The sequence below is a fragment of the Citrus sinensis genome, chromosome 6 (genome assembly GCF_022201045.2).
Source record: "Citrus sinensis cultivar Valencia sweet orange chromosome 6, DVS_A1.0, whole genome shotgun sequence".
Taxonomy (NCBI): Eukaryota; Viridiplantae; Streptophyta; class Magnoliopsida; order Sapindales; family Rutaceae; genus Citrus; species Citrus sinensis.
The window spans coordinates 18,809,554-18,829,860 of NC_068561.1; the positions used below are offsets into that span (position 1 = coordinate 18,809,554).

At 34.5% G+C, this 20,307-nt stretch overlaps 3 protein-coding genes across 17 annotated transcripts; all 3 read left to right on the forward strand.

The window, feature by feature from the left end:
* The first annotated feature begins 2,301 nt into the window (after nucleotides 1-2,301).
* Nucleotides 2,302-8,884, forward strand: LOC102625739 (protein FAR-RED ELONGATED HYPOCOTYL 3). 6 transcript variants are annotated; one of them, XM_006481308.4, is made up of 9 exons: nucleotides 2,302-2,642; nucleotides 5,045-7,258; nucleotides 7,341-7,409; nucleotides 7,627-7,695; nucleotides 7,788-7,856; nucleotides 7,972-8,034; nucleotides 8,126-8,176; nucleotides 8,267-8,345; nucleotides 8,425-8,884. In XM_006481308.4, the coding sequence occupies exons 2-8, from the start codon at nucleotides 5,087-5,089 to the stop codon at nucleotides 8,321-8,323; spliced, it is 2,550 nt and encodes an 849-aa protein (XP_006481371.1). In that variant the 5' UTR covers nucleotides 2,302-2,642; nucleotides 5,045-5,086; the 3' UTR covers nucleotides 8,324-8,345; nucleotides 8,425-8,884. The 6 variants fall into 6 exon arrangements, with proteins under 6 accessions (XP_006481371.1, XP_024955386.1, XP_006481370.1 ...); XM_025099618.2 differs by having other exon boundaries at nucleotides 2,304-2,642; nucleotides 7,966-8,034; nucleotides 8,267-8,340; XM_006481307.4 differs by having other exon boundaries at nucleotides 2,306-2,642; nucleotides 7,966-8,034.
* Nucleotides 8,885-10,578: 1,694 nt separating this feature from the next.
* Nucleotides 10,579-15,528, forward strand: LOC102625461 (protein FAR-RED IMPAIRED RESPONSE 1). 5 transcript variants are annotated; one of them, XM_015531253.3, is made up of 7 exons: nucleotides 10,579-13,577; nucleotides 13,940-13,996; nucleotides 14,309-14,377; nucleotides 14,482-14,550; nucleotides 14,636-14,710; nucleotides 14,808-14,855; nucleotides 14,944-15,528. In XM_015531253.3, exons 1-5 carry the CDS (start codon nucleotides 11,472-11,474, stop codon nucleotides 14,708-14,710), a joined length of 2,376 nt encoding a protein of 791 aa, XP_015386739.1. In that variant the 5' UTR covers nucleotides 10,579-11,471; the 3' UTR covers nucleotides 14,808-14,855; nucleotides 14,944-15,528. The 5 variants fall into 5 exon arrangements, with proteins under 5 accessions (XP_015386739.1, XP_024955390.1, XP_024955392.1 ...); XM_025099622.2 differs by having other exon boundaries at nucleotides 14,636-14,704; XM_025099624.2 differs by having other exon boundaries at nucleotides 14,642-14,710.
* A 414-nt stretch (nucleotides 15,529-15,942) lies between these two features.
* LOC102626214 (protein FAR1-RELATED SEQUENCE 2) lies at nucleotides 15,943-20,061 on the forward strand. 6 transcript variants are annotated; one of them, XM_015531307.3, is made up of 9 exons: nucleotides 15,945-16,120; nucleotides 16,554-18,706; nucleotides 18,796-18,852; nucleotides 18,961-19,029; nucleotides 19,126-19,191; nucleotides 19,295-19,366; nucleotides 19,461-19,526; nucleotides 19,622-19,696; nucleotides 19,801-20,061. In XM_015531307.3, the coding sequence occupies exons 2-9, from the start codon at nucleotides 16,604-16,606 to the stop codon at nucleotides 19,876-19,878; spliced, it is 2,586 nt and encodes an 861-aa protein (XP_015386793.1). In that variant the 5' UTR covers nucleotides 15,945-16,120; nucleotides 16,554-16,603; the 3' UTR covers nucleotides 19,879-20,061. The 6 variants fall into 6 exon arrangements, 3 of the variants coding, with proteins under 3 accessions (XP_015386793.1, XP_015386794.1, XP_024955797.1); XM_015531308.3 differs by having other exon boundaries at nucleotides 15,950-16,120; nucleotides 19,628-19,696; XM_025100029.2 differs by lacking the exon at nucleotides 15,945-16,120 and adding an exon at nucleotides 16,127-16,303.
* The last annotated feature ends 246 nt before the right edge of the window (nucleotides 20,062-20,307 follow it).

A 20,307-nucleotide genomic window follows, 5' to 3' on the forward strand; every position in this document is an offset into this window, starting at 1 on the left:
TAGTAAAAGAGGGCTGTGGTGATTAAGGGTGAGAAGTGAGAGTAGATGGCTCTATTTTTTTTTCGATTGAGAGTGGAGAGCCGCGTGCGAGATTTGAGAGACACGAAAATCATTTTGTTAACGATTTTGTTAATGTTTAATATTAATTTGCCCCTACTACAAAAATATAATTTGTAAAATTGAGGGTGAGACTATTTAAATTTGCTAATTTACTTTCTACACTCTCTTTTTAGTTAAAAAATTTTATTATATAAATAATATAAGAAAAAAATACTTAATTAATTCTTTATTCTCTTTCTCTTCTAAATTTGATAAATTCTCATCAATTCGTTTAGATATATTCTTTTAAATACCAGCTAATTGACATCATCAACCAAGAGGATCAAAACTCACCATTCAAAAATGAACATCAATTAATTTTATTTGCCATAAAAGTTAGTGAATATAGAAATTAATTTTACCAATCACAAAAGCTAATGAAAATCAAGAAAATTTGTTCATATGTATAAAAAGAATAAAATAGAGTTCATCATGTACTAAGAAAAATAACAAAAAATAAAGAATTAAAAAAAGTGAAAATGAGTGTTTATTTTTAATAATTAATTATTTTTTTAAAAATGGGAGTAAAGTCGAATTTGGTAGGTTTAATGGTAGGTTTAAAATAGCCCCGCCCTAAAATCAATTCATTATAATATTTTATTTACAAAATTGTTCCTAATTATTCCAAAAATTAACATGAAATTTTAGCAATGTTTTTTTTTTTTCAATAGGGTCAATCACCCTCAATACCCAGCAAGTTAGAGCTATCCTAATTATGAGCTCATCTCTCAACCAAGTGATACAAGAGCCAAATCCTAGTAGTCGGAATGCATTGTTGGAATAACTTAAGTGTGTTGGATAAATGAATGAAAGTTCGATGGTAGTTTTGTTTGAAAATAGATAATTATTGAGGTGTGTTTTACATTGACATTCAAAAGACTGTTACTTAGATTTATAAGTACCGTCCAATAAATTAGTTTATGAGATATATACCTAGACATCCAAAAACATAATTCTCATATCAATTCAAGAAAGAATTTTATAAAAACTCAAAGCACAAACTTTTTTCTATTAAATCTATACAAGTATCTAAATTTTACATGAATGATGTAGTGGTAGTACCACATTAGGACTAGGGGATTGAAGCCCAACTTGACTTTTTAAAAGTTACAAATTTAATTAGATATTTATCCCATTTTAATTTGATTTACCATAAAATCCATGCTAAAAATTAGAAATAACCAAATATTAGGTATTTATTTTTACATTTCCAACCCACTAAGAAAATTTGTTATTTTGAAATTCCTCCGGCCTAACTCTCCTCACACTCACCAGAAAAAAAAAAAAAAAGAAACTATTTTACCTTATTGTATTTATCCAAATGATTTTTCTTTAATGGATCTTATGACACTTCAAGTTCAACTTAATGTATATATTATGGAGTGGGTTTTGATAAAAAAATTTCAAAATTGAAAGGGATTGATAAACTATCAAGAAAAATAGTTAATACTAAAAAGGATAAATTGTATTCATTAATTTATTTATTGATTTTACTAGTTCTCATTACTATAGTAAGAAAAAGCATTTTCAGCTATTAATTTTATGAAAAATCATTTGCGAAATCAAATGAGAGATCAATGATTGAGTGATATTATTGTTGTATATATATAAAAAGAATTATCTTGTATTCTTAATGATAAAGTTATTCTTCAACATTTTTAATATATGAAAACAAGTCGAGGTCAGTTACAAATATACTGAATTGAATATATTAATAAATTTTTATTTTAATATTTGTTATTTATTGAAAAAATTTTAAATTATATTATTATTTAAATTTAGCTTCCGTTAGATTAAATTTTTGGCATCTCCACTGGTACAACGTATCAAATTTTTCTTGATATGGAAATAAACTTTTTGCGACGATATGATAATTTGTAAAGGAGTCAGTTTAACCTTTAAGCTCCTAATTTGTTTTTTAAAAAAAATCAGTTAGCGACTAAAAGAATGATTTAGACCATTTTAATTACGATCTGAAAGCCAACAGACCAATTACAACAAATAAATTAAAATAAGCCTCTCATCTCAAAGACATACATTCTCACAACTACAGTTAATTAATCACAAAGGAGCGTGTGTTCATTCAATTAACAACAGCCGCGTGTGAAGCCATTTTAGTCTTAAAAAAAAAAAATTAAATAAAAAGTTGCAAGTCCTTTCACTGCTCCGATGTGGATGCCAGCAAGGCCTTTTAACACGCGTCACACGCGCCAAGGACAGTTCAATGTTCCTGCCCGCTGCGGCGTGCTCATCTGACATCCCGCGACTCTCGGGTCCCGCCACCCATAATCCCGTACCATGCACGTTCAATTCAAATTACCAGACTGCCACCGAACGTAATCGACACGCGCGTTGCGTGTGTGAGGCGAGTGGGGAAACAAAAACAGGAAACGAGAGTCAGATTGGGACAATTGACGATACGAAACCCTAAAACACAGCGAAAAATTTGGGGCCAAAAAAGCAATCGCCACTCGCTCTATCCCCTCGCGTGAGAAATTTCTTGGTTTTGCTCTCCCAGACAGATCGAAGCCGAAGCGCTAGAGGTCGAAACATTCACTTTCTTTCTCTCTTTCATTGCAAAATTCTTCTCAATTTTTGAAATTCTCCTTTCATAATCCGTAGAACTCGAGCTTTATTTTTCTTTTTTTCTTTTTTCAAATTTTTTGTGAGATTCTTTCTGGGTGTTATTTGTTGTTATTATGTTAGGTGAAATTACCAATATAGCTTGGAAAAGCTAATTAATTGATTGAAACAGCTCAGCTCATCTAAGCTTGACTGCTATTGTGCTTGTGCTTTAAATTTAGTTTGAAATGTAAGAAGAAATAGACAAACATTGGGTCCAGTAGAATCATTACTGTTTTTTTTTTACGTTTAGGTTCTTAAGCAAATTGAGCTGTGATTGAAGGGCTTTATAAAGTTTTGGACCAGCTGTTTGGAGTATAAGTTTGGAGCTGAGGTGTGAATGTACTTGAATTTGGTATTGCTGATGAAAATAAGAATAAATGAGCTAAATTAATCCACTTAGTATTAGTTGAAAGCTAAATGTGTTGTTGGATTGCATGATTTGAAACAATGACCCTGAAATTTGTCCATTTTGTTTTACTCAACGTGCTAAAAGTCTACATAACGAGTTGCCTTTCTCAATGCTTGCACGTGTTAAGATAGGAGTAATTGCTTTTATTTTGTGATTATCAAGGGCAGCAGAAAGTGAGTAGTTGTTATTTGTCTTGCATATTAGGTAACATTAAGTGCAGCGGATATTTTGTTTGATCTTTCTGGATTCTACTAGAAAGAATTGGTGATTTGATGGATATTTAGGCTATTGTCTGCTTGGTGCTCATATTGTCTGAAACATATGAATTGTAAGTTGATGCTCTGGATAGGTAGGAAATAGACAGAGGTTGTCGCTTAGTGCAAGAGGCGAAAAAATGACATCCCATATTTTATTGTTCCTAGAATTGAAGTATATGATAATGAATGGAGTAATTACTCAAGAGGACATTGTTACTGGTTTCACGACTTCATTGCTGGGCTCAATCTTCATTCGTCGACTCAGTAAGTAATTAGGATCCTTAGTAGCTTGTAACTGCTGTAGCAGAAATCTTGCCAAGAGCGCTGACTTGTTTAAGGATGGTGTTCCTATGCATGTAGAAGTTGATTCTAATGGTATTAGCTATCTGAGAATTTTGATCCTAGAAAATATTTATGATCGTCGGTGGCTATGTAATAACTAATAATTATTCTTTTTTCTAATAAAAAGTGCTGTGTGTAGTCTCTTGGTGTGCTTCAAAGATTTTATTGCCTTTTCCAGGGTCATCTTGGTATTGAAATGATCAACTCCTTTCACACACAGCAGTTTTGGTTGATATATGTGTATATACATTTTCTTTCAGAAAAATAGGAAATAGGCAATATGTTACAGTTCATGAGAACTCCAAAATAAGATGGCAGGAGGTAGTTGTAAAGATCTCATTTTACAGAAATGTGTTTTGGTAAGTTATGCAGATTTGTTGACAAACTTTGCATTATTTGCGAGTGCACTTATTGGAGATTTTGTTGCTGATCAAACACTAAATAATGTGATTTTTTTTTTTTTTTGGGTTCGTTTTGACCTAATTGGGCAGCCTTTTTGCTTCCCATGCTTCTTTCTGCCTTGGGTATTTGGAGGCAAACCTACTTTCTGCTGCTTAAAAGCTCAGCCATTTTAAATCATGTCAAATTAGCAATTTTTTGTGATGTTAGATCTTCCTTTGAGTCAATTTGGCAAGTTAATTGCAGACTCATAATGTTTTGACCTTTTTCCATAAAGTATATATTTATATGTTCTGGAGCTCTAAACTACTATGCTGATTTTTTCTTTATTATCACTTTTTAAGATTAAATTTTAATTGATTGCAACGGATTTTTAAATGTAGCGCATGCTCTTTATGTTGCTTTTAATGTTACCTTTTTAAATTAGGATGTATTTGTTGTCATATTTCTAAAATACGCCTTTATGTAATAAGTAATATGTGATTCGTTTTTCATAAATGACTGAGATGGAAAAATGGGTGTTGGGCTGGTGGGAAGCTTCTATGATTATAATTTTATGGTTCAGAAAGTGGAAATTTGGTTTGTTGAACAATGTATGATTTGATAGCCAATGAGTGCAGTGGAACACTGTTTTACCAGTGTGTTCGAATAGGCACAAAGTAGACTGAAGTTTGATTACAGCCAGAGCTACATTTAAATTAAACAATCCAGAGTTGGAAGTTCTTAGTGCTTTATTATATTTTTCAATTGCTTGGTTGGCATTCGTCACTTTTAATTTTTTTTACCTATTCAGTATTTGCACATCTGGAGACTTGCTAAAATTAACTGTGATTCTCATTCTTATTGATTCTATTGTTGTAGGTTGGAACATCTAATGTACATAATGCATACATGTTTCTTCTCATACTTTCAGGTGTCCTTGGAACATAGTTTGTAGAGTAACAAAATTTTCATCATGGACATAGATCTTAGGCTACCTTCGGGTGAACAAACAAAGGAAGAGGAAGAACATAATGGGATTGACAACATGTTAGATGGTGAAGAGAAGCTGTCACTGCATAATGGTGAGATAGAGAGTGGAAACATTGTAGTTGCTGATGAGGTACGTGCAGAAGATGGCGGTGGTGTGAATTCTCCCACAGAAGAAATGGTAATGTTCAAAGAGGATACAAATCTCGAGCCACTTTCTGGTATGGAATTTGAATCTCATGGTGAAGCATATTCTTTCTATCAAGAGTATGCTCGGTCTATGGGATTCAACACTGCGATTCAAAATAGTCGCCGTTCAAAAACATCAAGAGAATTCATTGATGCAAAATTTGCTTGTTCTAGATATGGAACTAAGCGAGAGTATGATAAGTCCTATAACCGTCCTCGTGCCAGACAAAGCAAACAAGACCAAGAAAATGCAACTGGTAGACGATCATGTGCAAAAACAGACTGCAAAGCAAGTATGCATGTGAAGAGAAGGCCAGATGGAAAATGGGTTATTCATAGTTTTGTGAAGGAACATAACCATGAACTTTTGCCAGCACAAGCTGTGAGTGAACAAACCAGAAAGATGTATGCTGCAATGGCCAGACAGTTTGCTGAGTATAAAAATGTAGTTGGTCTGAAGAATGACCCCAAAAATCCATTTGATAAAAGTCGGAATTTGGCACTGGAAGCAGGAGATGCCAAGATTTTGCTTGATTTTTTTACACAGATGCAGCATATGAACTCCAACTTTTTCTATGCTATAGATCTGGGTGAAGATCAACGGTTGAAGAATTTGTTCTGGGTTGATGCCAAAAGTAGGCATGATTATAATAATTTCTGTGACGTTGTGTCTTTTGACACTATGTATGTTAGAAACAAATATAAAATGCCTCTTGCTTTATTTGTTGGTGTGAACCAACACTATCAATTTGTGTTGCTTGGATGTGCATTGATATCAGATGAAAGTGCAGCAACGTTCTCATGGCTAATGCAGACTTGGTTGAAAGCAATGGGAGGACACTGTCCGAAAGTAATTATTACCGACCAAGACAGGACCATTAAAGCAGTTGTTTCAGAGGTCTTTCCTGAAACTCGTCATTGCTTTTGTTTGTGGCATGTATTAGGGAAGGTTTCCGAAAATCTCAGTCATGTTACTAAACAGCATGGAAACTTTATGGCAAAGTTTGAAAAATGCATCTATAGGTCATGGACAGAAGAAGAGTTTGGTAGAAGGTGGTGGAAACTTCTTGATAGATTTGAACTTAGAGAGGATGAATGGATGCAGTCATTGTACGAAGATCGGGTACACTGGGTGCCAACCTACATGAAGGATACCTTTTTAGCTGGAATGTCAACTGTTCAGCGATCTGAGAGTGTAAACTCCTTCTTTGACAAATTTGTGCATAAGAAGACCTCTGTGCAAGAGTTTGTGAAGCAGTATGAAGGTATTCTTCAAGATAGGTATGAAGAGGAAGCCAAAGCTGATTCTGATACATGGAACAAACAACCTGCACTGAGATCTCCATCACCATTTGAGAAGAGTGTGTCGGGGGTTTACACTCACACAGTATTTAAGAGATTTCAAGTTGAGGTTGTGGGTGCAGTTGCTTGTCATCCTAAACAGGAAAGTCAAAATGAGACAAATATTATATTCAGAGTTCAAGATCTTGAAAAAACTCAGGACTTTGTTGTTATGTGGAATCAAATGAAGGAAGAAGTTTTCTGTGTATGCCGATTATTCGAATATAAAGGTTATCTATGCAGGCATGCATTGATTGTACTTCAAATTCGTGGGCTTTCTGCTATTCCACCTCAATATATTTTGAAACGATGGACAAAAGATGCAAAGAGCCGGCAAATGGGAGACGAAACTGATCAAATGCAAACTAGGGTGCAACGGTACAATGATTTATGCCAGCGGGCAATGAAATTGAGTGAAGAAGGATCATTATCTCAAGAGAGTTACGGTATTGCATTTCGTGCACTAGAAGAAGCTGTTGGAAATTGTTTGAGTGTAAATACTTCTAATAAGAATCTTGTGGAAGCTGTCACATCCCCAACTCATGGTCTGATCTGTGTTGAGGAAGATAACCAAAGTAGAAGTATGAACAAGACAAATAAAAGAAAGAATCTCACGAAGAAAAGAAAGGTAATTTCTGGTCAGCATTTGCATGCTTATGTTCTTGTCACTAATCAAATTTGTCATAAATGATTTCCTTTATGCATTTCAGTCGAACTCGGAGCAGGAGGTTATGACTGTAGGGGCAGGGGCGGGGTCTCAAGACAGCTTGCAACAAATGGTTTGTGTTACATTATAAATATCCTGGTTAACGTCGTTTGGCTTTAGGGAGTCTGAATCTCCACAAATCAAATTTTAAAATTCTGATTTTATTTGCGGGAGGATGTTATTAAAAATAGTAATTGATTCATTTAAAATTGAGAAAAAATTTCTGTACTACAAAAAGTCTTCGAGTTAGATTATGATTGTTCTCTGCAATTGTTATTTTATTGTTTTAGGACAAATTAAACTCAAGAGCAGTAACTCTAGATGGCTACTATGGCACTCAACCAAGTGTGCAAGGAATGGTATGTTGTTATTCAGTTCATTAATCTTCTGGTAATACATGAACTATATTTGTCTTCATATTTATGGGATGTGTTTCTTTGTCTTTTTGCAGGTACAGCTTAATTTAATGGCACCAACACGTGATAATTACTATGGGAATCAACAGACGATTCAGGGGCTGGTATGTCATATGAATATAACATAATAAGTGAAAGAAGCTAGCAACTTGATCTAGTGGAGGGTGCAGTACATATCAGACTAATATGAATATCTTGGGTCAATATGTGTAGGGACAGTTAAACTCAATTGCACCAAGCCATGATGGTTACTACAGTGCACAGCAAGGCATGCATGGGCTGGTATATTATCTCACTTGGTGCTACTGGTAATTATGTGTATATTGGGATTTCACATGGTTAGGTTTTACTGAATAGAGTTTGATTCTTGCAGGGACAAATGGATTTTTTCCGGACACCAACTAGTTTCACCTATGGCATTCGAGTGAGTTTGCCAGATATTGTATTCAGACAGTTAGGTATGATCTCATTAGTATTTTCCTAAAATGGTTCCTCCATATTCCCCAAATTGCAGGATGACCCCAATGTGAGAACAGCACAATTGCATGATGACGCATCAAGACATGCATGAAGAGTCCTATTATTGCTGTAAGGTAAGTTTATATCTGCAATAACATCTTTCCTTTGGTCTTCCATGACTGGACTATCAAACGAGAATATTGTGCTTCGTAGGCAAACAGGAAATGAAGTTATTTAACATTCTGGGTAGCTGCAAAGAAAGTACTGAGTCTGAATAGTTTGTAAAGCATGACACGTATTGTGCATTGTGGATGCGACGAGCATCAGGCTGAAGAGAACTTCCTCTTAGTTGGTTGTAAGATAAAGATAACAGTAGGATGTCGCCTTTTATTTTCACCAGAAATCGGGGGTGTTGTAGAGAAGAGAGTTGGAACAGATTCAGGTCGGGGATGATTGATTGATCTCTTGTAAAGCTTCTTGTATTATTGTGTTTTGTGATCATCACATGCTTCATAAACCCTAAATAGTCAGTCGAAATCAGGGAAGAAAAAACCCAATTTTCCGTTTGATCACTATATATATTCACTAGTACTAATAGCAAAGTGAAAGATGGAAGCAGGGGCACATGTGCCTCTTCTTCCCCCCATCCAATTCATTTTATCTTTTGGTTCAAGGAATTGTCCTCATTTGCCCTAGCAGCTGGTTGACAGGAGTGGTGATGGCGATATTGCTTTGGAGAAGGGGAACTTTCCATTAAGTCCTGGGTTGTTGAACTAATTTATCATCTTTTAAATTTAAGATGAATTTACAACTTCGTGATGTAGGGTGATGTTCTGACATAGATCATTAACTTCTGATGAAATTCGAAATTACTCTCGTTAGACTTAAATTGTGGAAAATCTTACACATTTGCAGGTAGAGTAAAATCTTTATAAATTAATGTACAATTCAATGAATATATATTTTTAATTAACTAATATACATTGTAGTTTACTAATATAATCAATTGAAAATGAATTAATCCAATAAATATATATTAAATTAACAAAAAAAATTTAAAATCCTTGCAATTTTAGAAATTGACCTAGGAACTCCTAGAAGCAAAAAATAAAATTAGTGATGAGCAACAATATAATCATATTTTTAAAATAAAATATTATAATTTATAATTTCAGCAAATTAATAATTTAAAATATGAATAAGACCACGGAGTTGTATAAGTTTTTCTTTAATGTATTATATTATAAGTTTATCGAAATTATTAATTTAGCCCTTTGATCAAAGTCAAAACTGTAAAAAATTATTATATAATAAATATTATAATTTTAACGAGTATTAAATTATAGTGATTTTTCCGCAGTTAATTCATAATTTGGGAGGTAATCTATTATCCGTTTGTGTAAATAGATTCGATTAATTGTGCATGTATTAATGATTTTTTTATTAAAAAAATAATATTGTTGTAACTAGATATTCCAACAATAACAATATTTAATTGATTCTTAAAAAAAGAAAAAATGAGTGAGGATAAAAAATTTCACTCATTAACAATCAATCTTTATTTTTATTAGTGTAAGATATAATTTTTTTTCCTTTCTCTCAAAAGATTTGAATCAGAAGGAGAAACTTCATTAATTGTTCCCGTTATGAGTAAAATTTGAGTGTTATTAATTGAACTCGAAAAGAAGAAGAAAGAACTTGATAATCGATGGCGCTGAACACATTTATAGCTGCCTTAGAGCATGCAAGATTTGAATTTACATGTCAATTAATTTGTGTTGCCTTCCTTCTTTTCTGAAGAAAGGTTAATTTTTCTTTCTTAAACAAGGGTATTAGTATTTTTTTTTTTTAAAAAAAAGAAGGAACATAAGAAAATAATTATATATATATACATACACACACACATAATTATTCGCTTTATTAAAATAAAATATCATTAAAATATAAAAAAAAATCACATATTTCTGTACATTTATATATATATATAAAATCACATATTTCAATCGGCAAAGCTAAGCTGGATCCTATTTATGTAAGGAAGTAATTAAATCGACAAAAAAAATAAAATTCCCACGCGCCATACATGTTGGCGCCAACAAGAAAAAAAAGGATATAGATAAAACCAATAAACAAAAAGAAAAAGAAAATCCAAAAAAGCTAAACGCGCCGAGCAGAAACAAAGGAAAGAGGCAAGTGAGATAGGCGAGTGGAATTTGGCAGAAAAATCTTCAGATCCCCCAAAGATCTCGCTTCGCGAGTGAACTCAAAACCCTAATTTCCCCACTCGCCTCGTGCTCACTCGCTTCAATTTCGTTCTATTTAATTGAGATCATCAAACGGTCATTTCTTTCTTCGCCTGAGGTTCCCTCTCTTCTTCTTCCTCTTCTTTTTTCTCACGAATATTACTTTTTTTTGTTTTTCAGTATCATTATTAGCAGCACTGGCGTCTTTATAACGAACCTTTTTAATTTTCTGTTATGTAGCTTGAGTCTTGCTGAAAGTACATGTTTAAAAGTTTGGATTTTATTTTTTCCAAGTACTTTCAGCAGCCTCCGGCGTCATAGCAGAGAGTGAAATTATTCGATACTCATTTACCAGATAGCAGCAATGACTTAAAGCTCTTTCGTGACTGCGAAGCTATAATTAACTTGCTCTTTAATTGTTTAATTTATATTAATTCTTCTTGTTGCTTTTGCATTAGTTTGATTAATAAAGCTTTGTGGTGTAATTAGGGTTTGATGATGATAACGGTGATTTATTTTAAAATTAGGGTTTGTGAATAGTGGTGGCTAATAAAGACAGCTGGTTTAACTGCTTAAGAATGTAATTTGATGTTTGAAGCTGCAGCCCCAAATCCGTGAGTTAGTTTTGGTGTAACTAGTCAGTTTAAAATTATGATAGGCTGCTTGAGATGTATTGGTGATATTTTTTTTTTTTTTTTTTGAACTGTGAAAGAAAAATTCCTTTTTCGTTGAAACAAAGATTTAGATATTTTGTGAAAATATTAAACATCACGGGGAGCAGTTAATTGGTTGAGTGATGATAAATAGTACATAGAAGAAGAGCAGGAGAAATATTTAGTTTTTAGATATTGTGATATTTAATTATTATCCTTAATCAAATTTTGTTTAACTGATTTCAGGTAGCATTGTAGATAATATGCTGTGTAGAATGGACTTCCTTGATGGAAACTAAACTTGAACAACTTTTTGTTGAAACGTGATTAGGTTGGAGATGTGCCAGAATATGCGGTAGATGATATGGGTGGTCAAGACAATCTGCATGGTGCCGGTGGTAGCATGAGTGAAAATATGATCAATGTTGTTGATGCAGTATATAGTGGAGACGTGGTGGTTGATTCTTCAAAAATGGCTGTTGCAGGGTTCGAAGGAGAATCAAATTTTGAGCCACGTAATGGCATTGAATTTGAATCACATGAGGCAGCCTACTCATTTTACCAAGAATATGCAAAGTCTATGGGATTTACTACTTCGATTAAGAATAGTAGGCGCTCAAAGAAATCTAAAGAATTTATTGATGCCAAGTTCGCATGTTCCAGATATGGGGTCACGCCAGAATCAGATAGTGGTAGCAGTCGGCGATCAAGTGTGAAAAAAACAGACTGCAAAGCCAGCATGCATGTGAAGAGAAGGGCAGATGGGAAGTGGATTATTCATGAATTCATAAAGGAGCATAATCATGAGCTTTTACCAGCACTTGCTTATCATTTTCGAATTAATAGAAATTTAGCTGAAAAGAATAATATTGACATTTTGCATGTTGTTAGTGAACGAACAAGAAAGACATATGTTGAGATGTCTAGACAATCTGGTGGGTGTCATAATGCTGGGTTTTCAAGGGACGTGGATAATCAATTTGATAAGGGCCGACACTTGTCTTTGGATGAAGGGGATGCTCAAGTTTTGCTAGAGTATTTTAAGCGTATCAAGAAGGAAAATCCCAGGTTTTTCTATGCAATAGATTTGAATGAAGAACAGCGCTTGAGAAATTTGTTCTGGGTTGATGCTAAAGGTAGGGATGATTATGTCTATTTTAATGATGCTGTTTCTTTTGATATGTTTTATGTCAATATGAACGATAAATTGCCTTTTGCTCCGTTTGTTGGAGTGAATCATCACTGCCAGCCTATTTTGCTTGGATGTGCATTCATTGCCGATGAGAGCAAATCAACTTTTATATGGTTGATGAAGACATGGCTAAGGGCAATGGGTGGGCAAGCTCCCAAGGTTATAATCTCTGATCAAAACAAATTCTTGAAGACTGCAATTGAAGAAATTTTGCCAAATACACGCCATTGCTTTGCTCTTTGGAATATATTAGAAAAGATTCCTGAAACTCTTGCTCATGTAATCAAGCAGCATGAGAATTTTGTTTCAAAATTCCACAAGTGCGTTTTTAAATCATGGACTGATGAACAATTTGATATGAGATGGTGGAAAATGGTGACTCGCTTTGAGCTTCAAGATGATGAATGGTTTCGATCATTGTATGAAGATCGTAAGAGGTGGGTGCCTACTTACATGGGGGATACTTTTTTGGCTGGAATGTCTACAACTCAGCGCTCTGAAAGTATGAACTCTTTCTTTGATAAATACATCCATAAGAAAATTACCTTGAAAGAGTTTGTGAAACAATATGGGAATATTCTACAGAATAGATATGAAGAGGAAGCCATTGCAGATTTTGATACATGGCACAAACAGCCAGCTTTAAAATCTCCTTCGCCTTGGGAAAAACAAATGTCAACAGTTTACACACATACGATATTTAAGAAATTCCAAGTTGAAGTTTTGGGTGTAGTTGGCTGCCATCCTAAAAAATCAAGTGAAGATGGAACCATTGTAACATATAAAGTTCAAGACTGTGAAAAGGAAGAAGACTTTATGGTTACTTGGAATGAATTGAAGTCGGAGGTCTCTTGTTTCTGTTGTCTCTTTGAATACAAAGGGTTTCTTTGTAGACATGCAATGATTGTTCTCCAGATATGTGGTCGTTCGAGCATCCCACCTCAGTATATTTTGAAAAGGTGGACCAAAGATGCAAAAAGCAGGCTGTTGATATCTGAAGGTGCAGAATGGTTGCAGACTAGGGTGCAACGTTACAATGATCTATGTAAACGAGCCATTGAATTGAGTGAAGAAGGATCATTATCTGATGAGAATTACAATATTGTTTTCCGTGCATTAGTAGATGGACTGAAAAATTGTGTGAACGTGAACAATTCTAGCAACAATGTTTTGGAATGTAGTAGCCATGTGCAAGGTCTTCGAGAAGCAGAAGAAATAAATCAAGGAAGCCTTGCTACCAAGTCAAATAAGAAAAAGAATACAATCAGGAAGAGGAAGGTTGGTACTGGAACCAAAGTTGTTTTTATAGGGCTAATTTCAGATTACCCCCTTATGAAATGACAATCCGGAAAATACTTCCAAACTATCATAAACCTCAACTTATCCCCATTTTTGTTAAGAAGACAAAAAATTTCATCATTTTTCCCCCCTTATCTTTTGAACAAAATTCGGGTAAGTTGAGGTTTACAATAGTTTAGAGGGTATTTTGAAGATTGTCATTTCACGAGGTAATATGAAATTGACCCTAGTTTATATGCTAATGGTCTCATTATGTATCTGCGGCCACTGTGTTACAATTTTTTTTTTTAAAGAAAATTTAAGCAAGAATATTATTTGCACTGTGTTTCGCTATATTTCAGGTACAGTCAGAGCAGGATATCTTACTTGTTGAGGCACAAGAAAGCTTGCAGCAAATGGTTCGTCCCATCTCAGTTTTAGTTGTGATGTAATTTTCTTGTGTATCTGATACCAGTTGAAAATGATTTTACAGGATTGCTTACTTTTTCGGATATTTTGTGTCCAAGAACATCTTCGACTGTCTTTTAACTAGTAAATTCTGTAGGGAAATGTCTCAGACATATTTTCATATATTTAGTTGTCACTGTGAAACATGCCAGGTCGTGAATTCACCTGCATTGTGTTTCTGATTATCTAAATCTTGTAATTTGTTTCACTGTTAATGTGCTTTGTTGGATCATTATATCTTATTTTGGCATTTATGCTTGTAGGAAAATCTAACTTCTGATGGGATCGCCCTTAATGGTTTTTATGGTTCTCAACAGAATGTGCAAGGACTGGTATGACATGTCTTACTAGTTTGACTATTTAAAAGTTATGTTGTGCAGCTTCCTGAATAAAATATGATCTCAATTATGTTATTATTAACTGCATCGTATTGCAGGTACAGTTAAATCTAATGGAGCCACCTCATGATGGTTACTATGTTAATCAGCAGAGCTTGCAGGGGCTGGTAAGTCGTGCTTGAGTTATTACGATAAGATGTATTATAAAGAATTGACGTTTTGTGACAAACTGATTTGTCAACATACCTGTAGGGACAGTTGAACTCAATAGCACCCGGGCATGATGGGTTTTTTGGGGCTCAACAGAGCATGCATGGGCTGGTATAGGTGTTTGAAGTTGACTTAATAGACATAAAAGGAAATTTAGCAATGAGAATATGATCTAAAAGATGAACTTTCCATAATTATGCTTCTGTTGATGTAGGGACAATTGGATTTCCGACCTCCAACTAGCTACAGCTATGGTCTGCAGGTTGGTATCAAAGACACGGTATATTTACACGGTGATCATGTATAAATGGCGCTTCCTAATGCTGTCTTTTTATGTTGCTTATTTTCAGGACGAATCCCATTTGAGACAAACTCAGTTACATGGTAATGCTCCAAGGCATCCATAAAGACGGAACTCCGTGATCTATCAATTTAGAAGCTTGCAAAAGAATAGTTAAAGCTTCAACTTCAGGGGCAGCCAAAAAATAGTTATCAAGTTGAGCGGAATTATTCAATCATGAAGTCGTTGACTAGAATTGAATATTGCTGTTCCAACCCCAATTGTCTCACTTAGTGCATGGAGCATTTTGCTTCTGTTCTGTTGATCCAGTTTAACTGCACAACGGATGCCATGGAAAGCAAGACTCCTGTTCTCTGAGGTGTAGATTTCTTGCTTGGATGGGAATTGATCTAAGAAATGCACTTGTCCTGTGCAAATCAGTGATGTTCAGTGGCAGTAGTAATATATCTCTGTAAATGTTCTTGTATTCTTCTTATTGTATGTGTATGTCCATCGCCATGTTGTGGAGTTGTGGTGCTACTCTTCTTAAGTATGAATTTTACCACGGAATTCCTCTTTTAGCTGTTGGAGAAATGTTTATTTGGAAAGTGTTGATGTGTAGTCCTACTCTTTATATTAAAGCAATATACTTCTATGTGTGGGGATGAATAATGTCTGTTTTTTTTTTTGAAGAGGGGATGAATAATGTCTAAATTAATATTTTAATGCTTTAAACTCGACTATCAATTAAAAAGATTATTTGAAAACAATTTATAATATATTTCACTTATTAAATAGTGTTTAATATTCTTATCTTAAGTGCTAATATAACATTTATCGTTAAATATATATTTTTTTTTTGGTGCCATTTTGTTATAATGATATTTTTTATATAAAAAAATAAGAGATTGGTGTTCAAACTTCTCTCCTATGGGTGGAAAGGAGATTAGATTGTCATTAAACTAAATGGTATATATATAAAGATTTAATTAATTATTATATTATGATAGTTTATTTTTTCTTATTTTTATACCCAAAAAAATAAATAAAAAATTGAAGGAAGCTGACCCCTAATATGTGATTTTCTGTAATTAGAGTGATTAATCATTTAATCAGCAGCGAGATGGTCGAGCTCGAACCGCCAAGTATGTGAACCGGACGGACTCGGGTTTAGTGACGGTTCAAACTTCAAAACTCTCTCTCTTTCTTTCAGGCTGCCTCTCAAATGACTGTTGCTCGTGGCGCGGGTATGTTTTCATACAAATTCTTTCTTTTTAATTAAATTCATTGTTTTGTTGCCACGAATTCTAAGAAATAAAAAAATGGAAATTAAATCTAAATTCTTTGTATTTTATTATTATTATTATTATTAGGGCTTTGACACGAGTTGACAAGCTCGAATTTGGTTTTGTATGGGTAAATTTAGCTCAGTTAAGTTGAAAAGTTCCATATTCAATTTACTTCAATTTTCTGAACTGAGTTTTACTTCCTTTTGAACCCAATTTTATTACCAAGTTCAGTTTTTATTAGTGTATTTGGAGTTGCCTTTTGCTCTGGTTGATCAACAAACCTTCTAACTTTTTGAAAATTGGGAAAATGTTGATGCATATTTGATACAATCATAGATAGCTGTAACTTGTGCTGGTGATCTATGTTTTTATTCTTTTTATCAATTTTCAGGTGCCTTTGGTAGAGTGATTTTTGATGTAGCATAAAATTTGATTTTTTTCATGGAGATAGATCTTGAATTGCCTTCAAATGAACAGAAGAAGTTAGATACTATTTCAGATACAACCGGTGATATCATGGATGGTGAGGATAGAGTAGACGTTGACAATGGAGATGGTAATTCTCCTAGAATAGGTGAATATGTTGAGGAGTGTGGTCCAAGTGCAAGCGAAAGAGTTGCTGGCAGTGGGAATCAAGTAGATCTGAGTGTCGTTGGAGCAAATGTCCATAAAGGGGTCATGTGTGAGCCTCAAAATGGTTTGGAATTTGAATCAAAGGAGGCAGCCTATTCTTTCTACAGAGAATATGCTCGCTCTGTTGGATTTGGCATCACGATAAAAGCCAGCCGCCGTTCGAAAAAGTCTGGAAAATTTATTGATGTAAAAATTGCATGTTCTAGATTTGGTAGCAAACGAGAATCTAGTACTACTACTAATGCTCGGTCGTCTTTTCCAAAAACAGGCTGCAATGCAGGCATGCATATGAAAAGGAGACCAGATGAAAAGTGGGTTATATACAGTTTTGTAAAGGAGCATAATCATGAGATTTACCCGGATGATTTTTATCAAGCTATCAGAGGAAGGAACAAACAGTCCGGTATAGTTCCATGTCAAAAAAAGGGCTTGCAGTTGATGCTTGATGGTGAAGATGTGCAAATGATGCTCAATCATTTTGTAGGCATGCAGGATGAGAATCCTAATTTCTTTTATGCAGTAGATTTGGACCATGAAAAACATTTGAAAAGTGTTTTCTGGGTTGATGCAAAAGGTAGACATGATTATAGGAACTTCAGCGATGTAGTTTTCTTTGATACATTTTACATCAGAAACAAGTATAAAATTCCTTTTGTTCCTATTACTGGAGTAAATCATCACTTCCAGTTGATTTTACTGGGATGTGCATTAATTGGGGATGAATCTACTTCAACTTTTGTTTGGTTAATGCGGACATGGTTCAAAGCAATGGGTGGCCCAACTCCTAGAGTGATTATCACTGATCAAGACAAATTCTTAACAGAAGCTGCTGTAGATGTATTTCCTAGTACTTGCCATTGTTTTTGTTTATGGCACGTCTTGAGTAAGATTCCTGAAAAATTGGGTTGTGTTATTGATTGCAATGAAAAGTTTATGGCGAAATTTAATAAGTGCATTTATCGCTCCTGGACGGATGAGCAGTTTGAAAACAGATGGTTGAAGATTGTTGATAAATTTGAACTTGGGGAAAATGAATGGGTTCACTCCTTGTACAAAGATCGTGAAAAGTGGGTCCCAACATACTTGCAGAATACATTTTTGGCTGGAATGTCTACAAGCGAGCGATCTGGAAGTGTCACCTCTTTCTTTGACAAGTACATGAACCGGGAAGCTACATTCAAAGAGTTTTTTGAGCAGTACAAAGCATATTTGCAAGATAGATATGAAATGGAAGCTGAAGCTGATTCTGAAACACGAAACAAAAAACATGGTTTAATGTCTCTCTCAACTTTTGAGAAACAAATGTCAACAATTTATACAGATACAATATTCAAGAAGTTTCAGGTAGAAGTTTTAGGAGTAGTTTCTTGTCATATGCGAAAAGAAAGAGAAGATGGATCAACTCTGATCTTTCGAGTTGATGATTTTGAAGAACGGCAGAATTTCTATGTAGCCTGGAACGAAGCAGAGCTGAATATATGTTGTTTATGTCATTCATTTGAATACAGAGGTTTTCTTTGTAAACATGCGATTCTTGTACTTCAAATGTCTGGTTTTTCTGAGATCCCATCCCGTTATATATTGAAGCGCTGGACAAATGATGCAAAGATGATTGGAGCTGTTAGTGAAATATCAAGCGGGTTTCATTTCCGAATGCAACGTTTTAATGATCTTTGTAAACGGGCTATCAGATTGGGGGAAGAAGGGTCATTATCTCAAGAAGCATATGATATTGCATTGCAGGCTCTAGGAGAAGCACTGAAACATTGTGTGGACATGAACAATTCAGTTAGGGGTGTTTTAGAGGCCAACACATCATCTGCTCGTGGTTTTCTTGGCAATGAAAAGGAGAATCGTGGCAACAGCATGGCCAAGGCATCAAAGAGAAAGAAAATGCATAAGAAAAAAAAGGTCAGTCGAGACTTCACAATTGACATGCTGAGACTGTTACCGGCTCTAAGCTGTATTAAATAACTTAGCCTTTCATTTATACATTTTAGGTTCGGCCAGAGCCAGAGAGGATTAGTATAGGATTGCAAGACAGCTGCCAGCAGATGGTTTGTTACATTTTAAAACTTTATTTCTCAACATTTAGTTTGCAAACATAGATGCAATAAGTTCATTGTGATACTTATAGAAGAATCATTGTGCTTTCACTTATGCAGGATCAGATGAATTCAAGAGCTCACACCGTTAATAATTGTTATCTACCTCGACGGGACATGCAACAAATGGTATGAAGACGGTATGCTGCAGGAAGGAAGTTGTTTGCTAATTCTTGCCCGCTGTGAAGTTCTAATTCTGGTGTTTCTCATTTGGGCTTCTTGTAGGACTCCGGCTCTAGAGCACCAACACTTGATGGCCACTATCATTCTCAAAATAATATGCAAGTTGTGGTATAGAGTCTTCTGGTTTCAACTACAATGTATACAAGTCAAGAAATTCAGTCTTGTATCTTCTAGACGTGGATGACTAAGCCTCATTTTAAACTTATTGTAGGGACAAGTGAACTCAATTTCTCCAATTTGTGATGCTTCTTATTATGGCAATCAACAGTGCATGCAGGGCCAGGTATGGTTGTTGCTTTCATTCTGACCTTATGATATCATATATAGAAGCAGACCAATTCTTCCACTTTTGACTATTTAGGTTCAATAATTTTCAGGGACAATTACATTCCATTTCAGCACGTGTTAGTCACTATGGGACTCAACAAAGCATGCATGGATTGGTACACATTTCACATATTGTTGTTTAATGAGCAATTTGGTTTTTCAGTTAAAAATGATTTAAGTATAGCCATCTCAAGTATTGATACATAGGTAGTTACAGGGACAGCTCGGTTTCAGAGCATCAGCCATGCATGGATGCTTTGACATTCAGGATTCTTTGCAAGACATGGTGTGCATATTGATAGTTTGTTTAAATCTCAAAATTTTGAATTCATTTTTGTTTTCCAAAAATGGAATTTGTACACAGTTGAGTTTTTCTTCTTCTTGATGTAGGATGAAAATTCTGCAGCCTCCACCCAGTTTCATGGTATCTCTTCAAAGCGTTTGCAAGATAAGAACATCTCTCGTTAGTGGAAAGGTTGAATGTATATTTACTTTTTATGAGTTGATAGAACATTAGTCAATTAACCCTATAGCTCATGTAAATTTTCACCGCCTCTTTGAAGATTCTTTTCAAATCAAAACAACTCTATGTACATTATTCACTTCAACTCTTTTTGGTGAACAAGTATAAAATAAATACTTTAATGAGAATGTTTTTCATAAACTTGGAGAACATACGACATTGCTCATGTTGCAGCAGGCAATATTGTCAGTCACTTGATGTTTCATTATTAATGCAGCATTTTAACTTCCTCAAATGATATGTTTCATTATTAACGTTTCATTACTACTTTAGCACTTCAACTTCATCAAATGTTATCTGGTTGTCGCAAATGCAAATATGCTTCTTAAAAGAAGGCATCTCTCACCACATGTTTATGAGTAGTGAACTTCAAT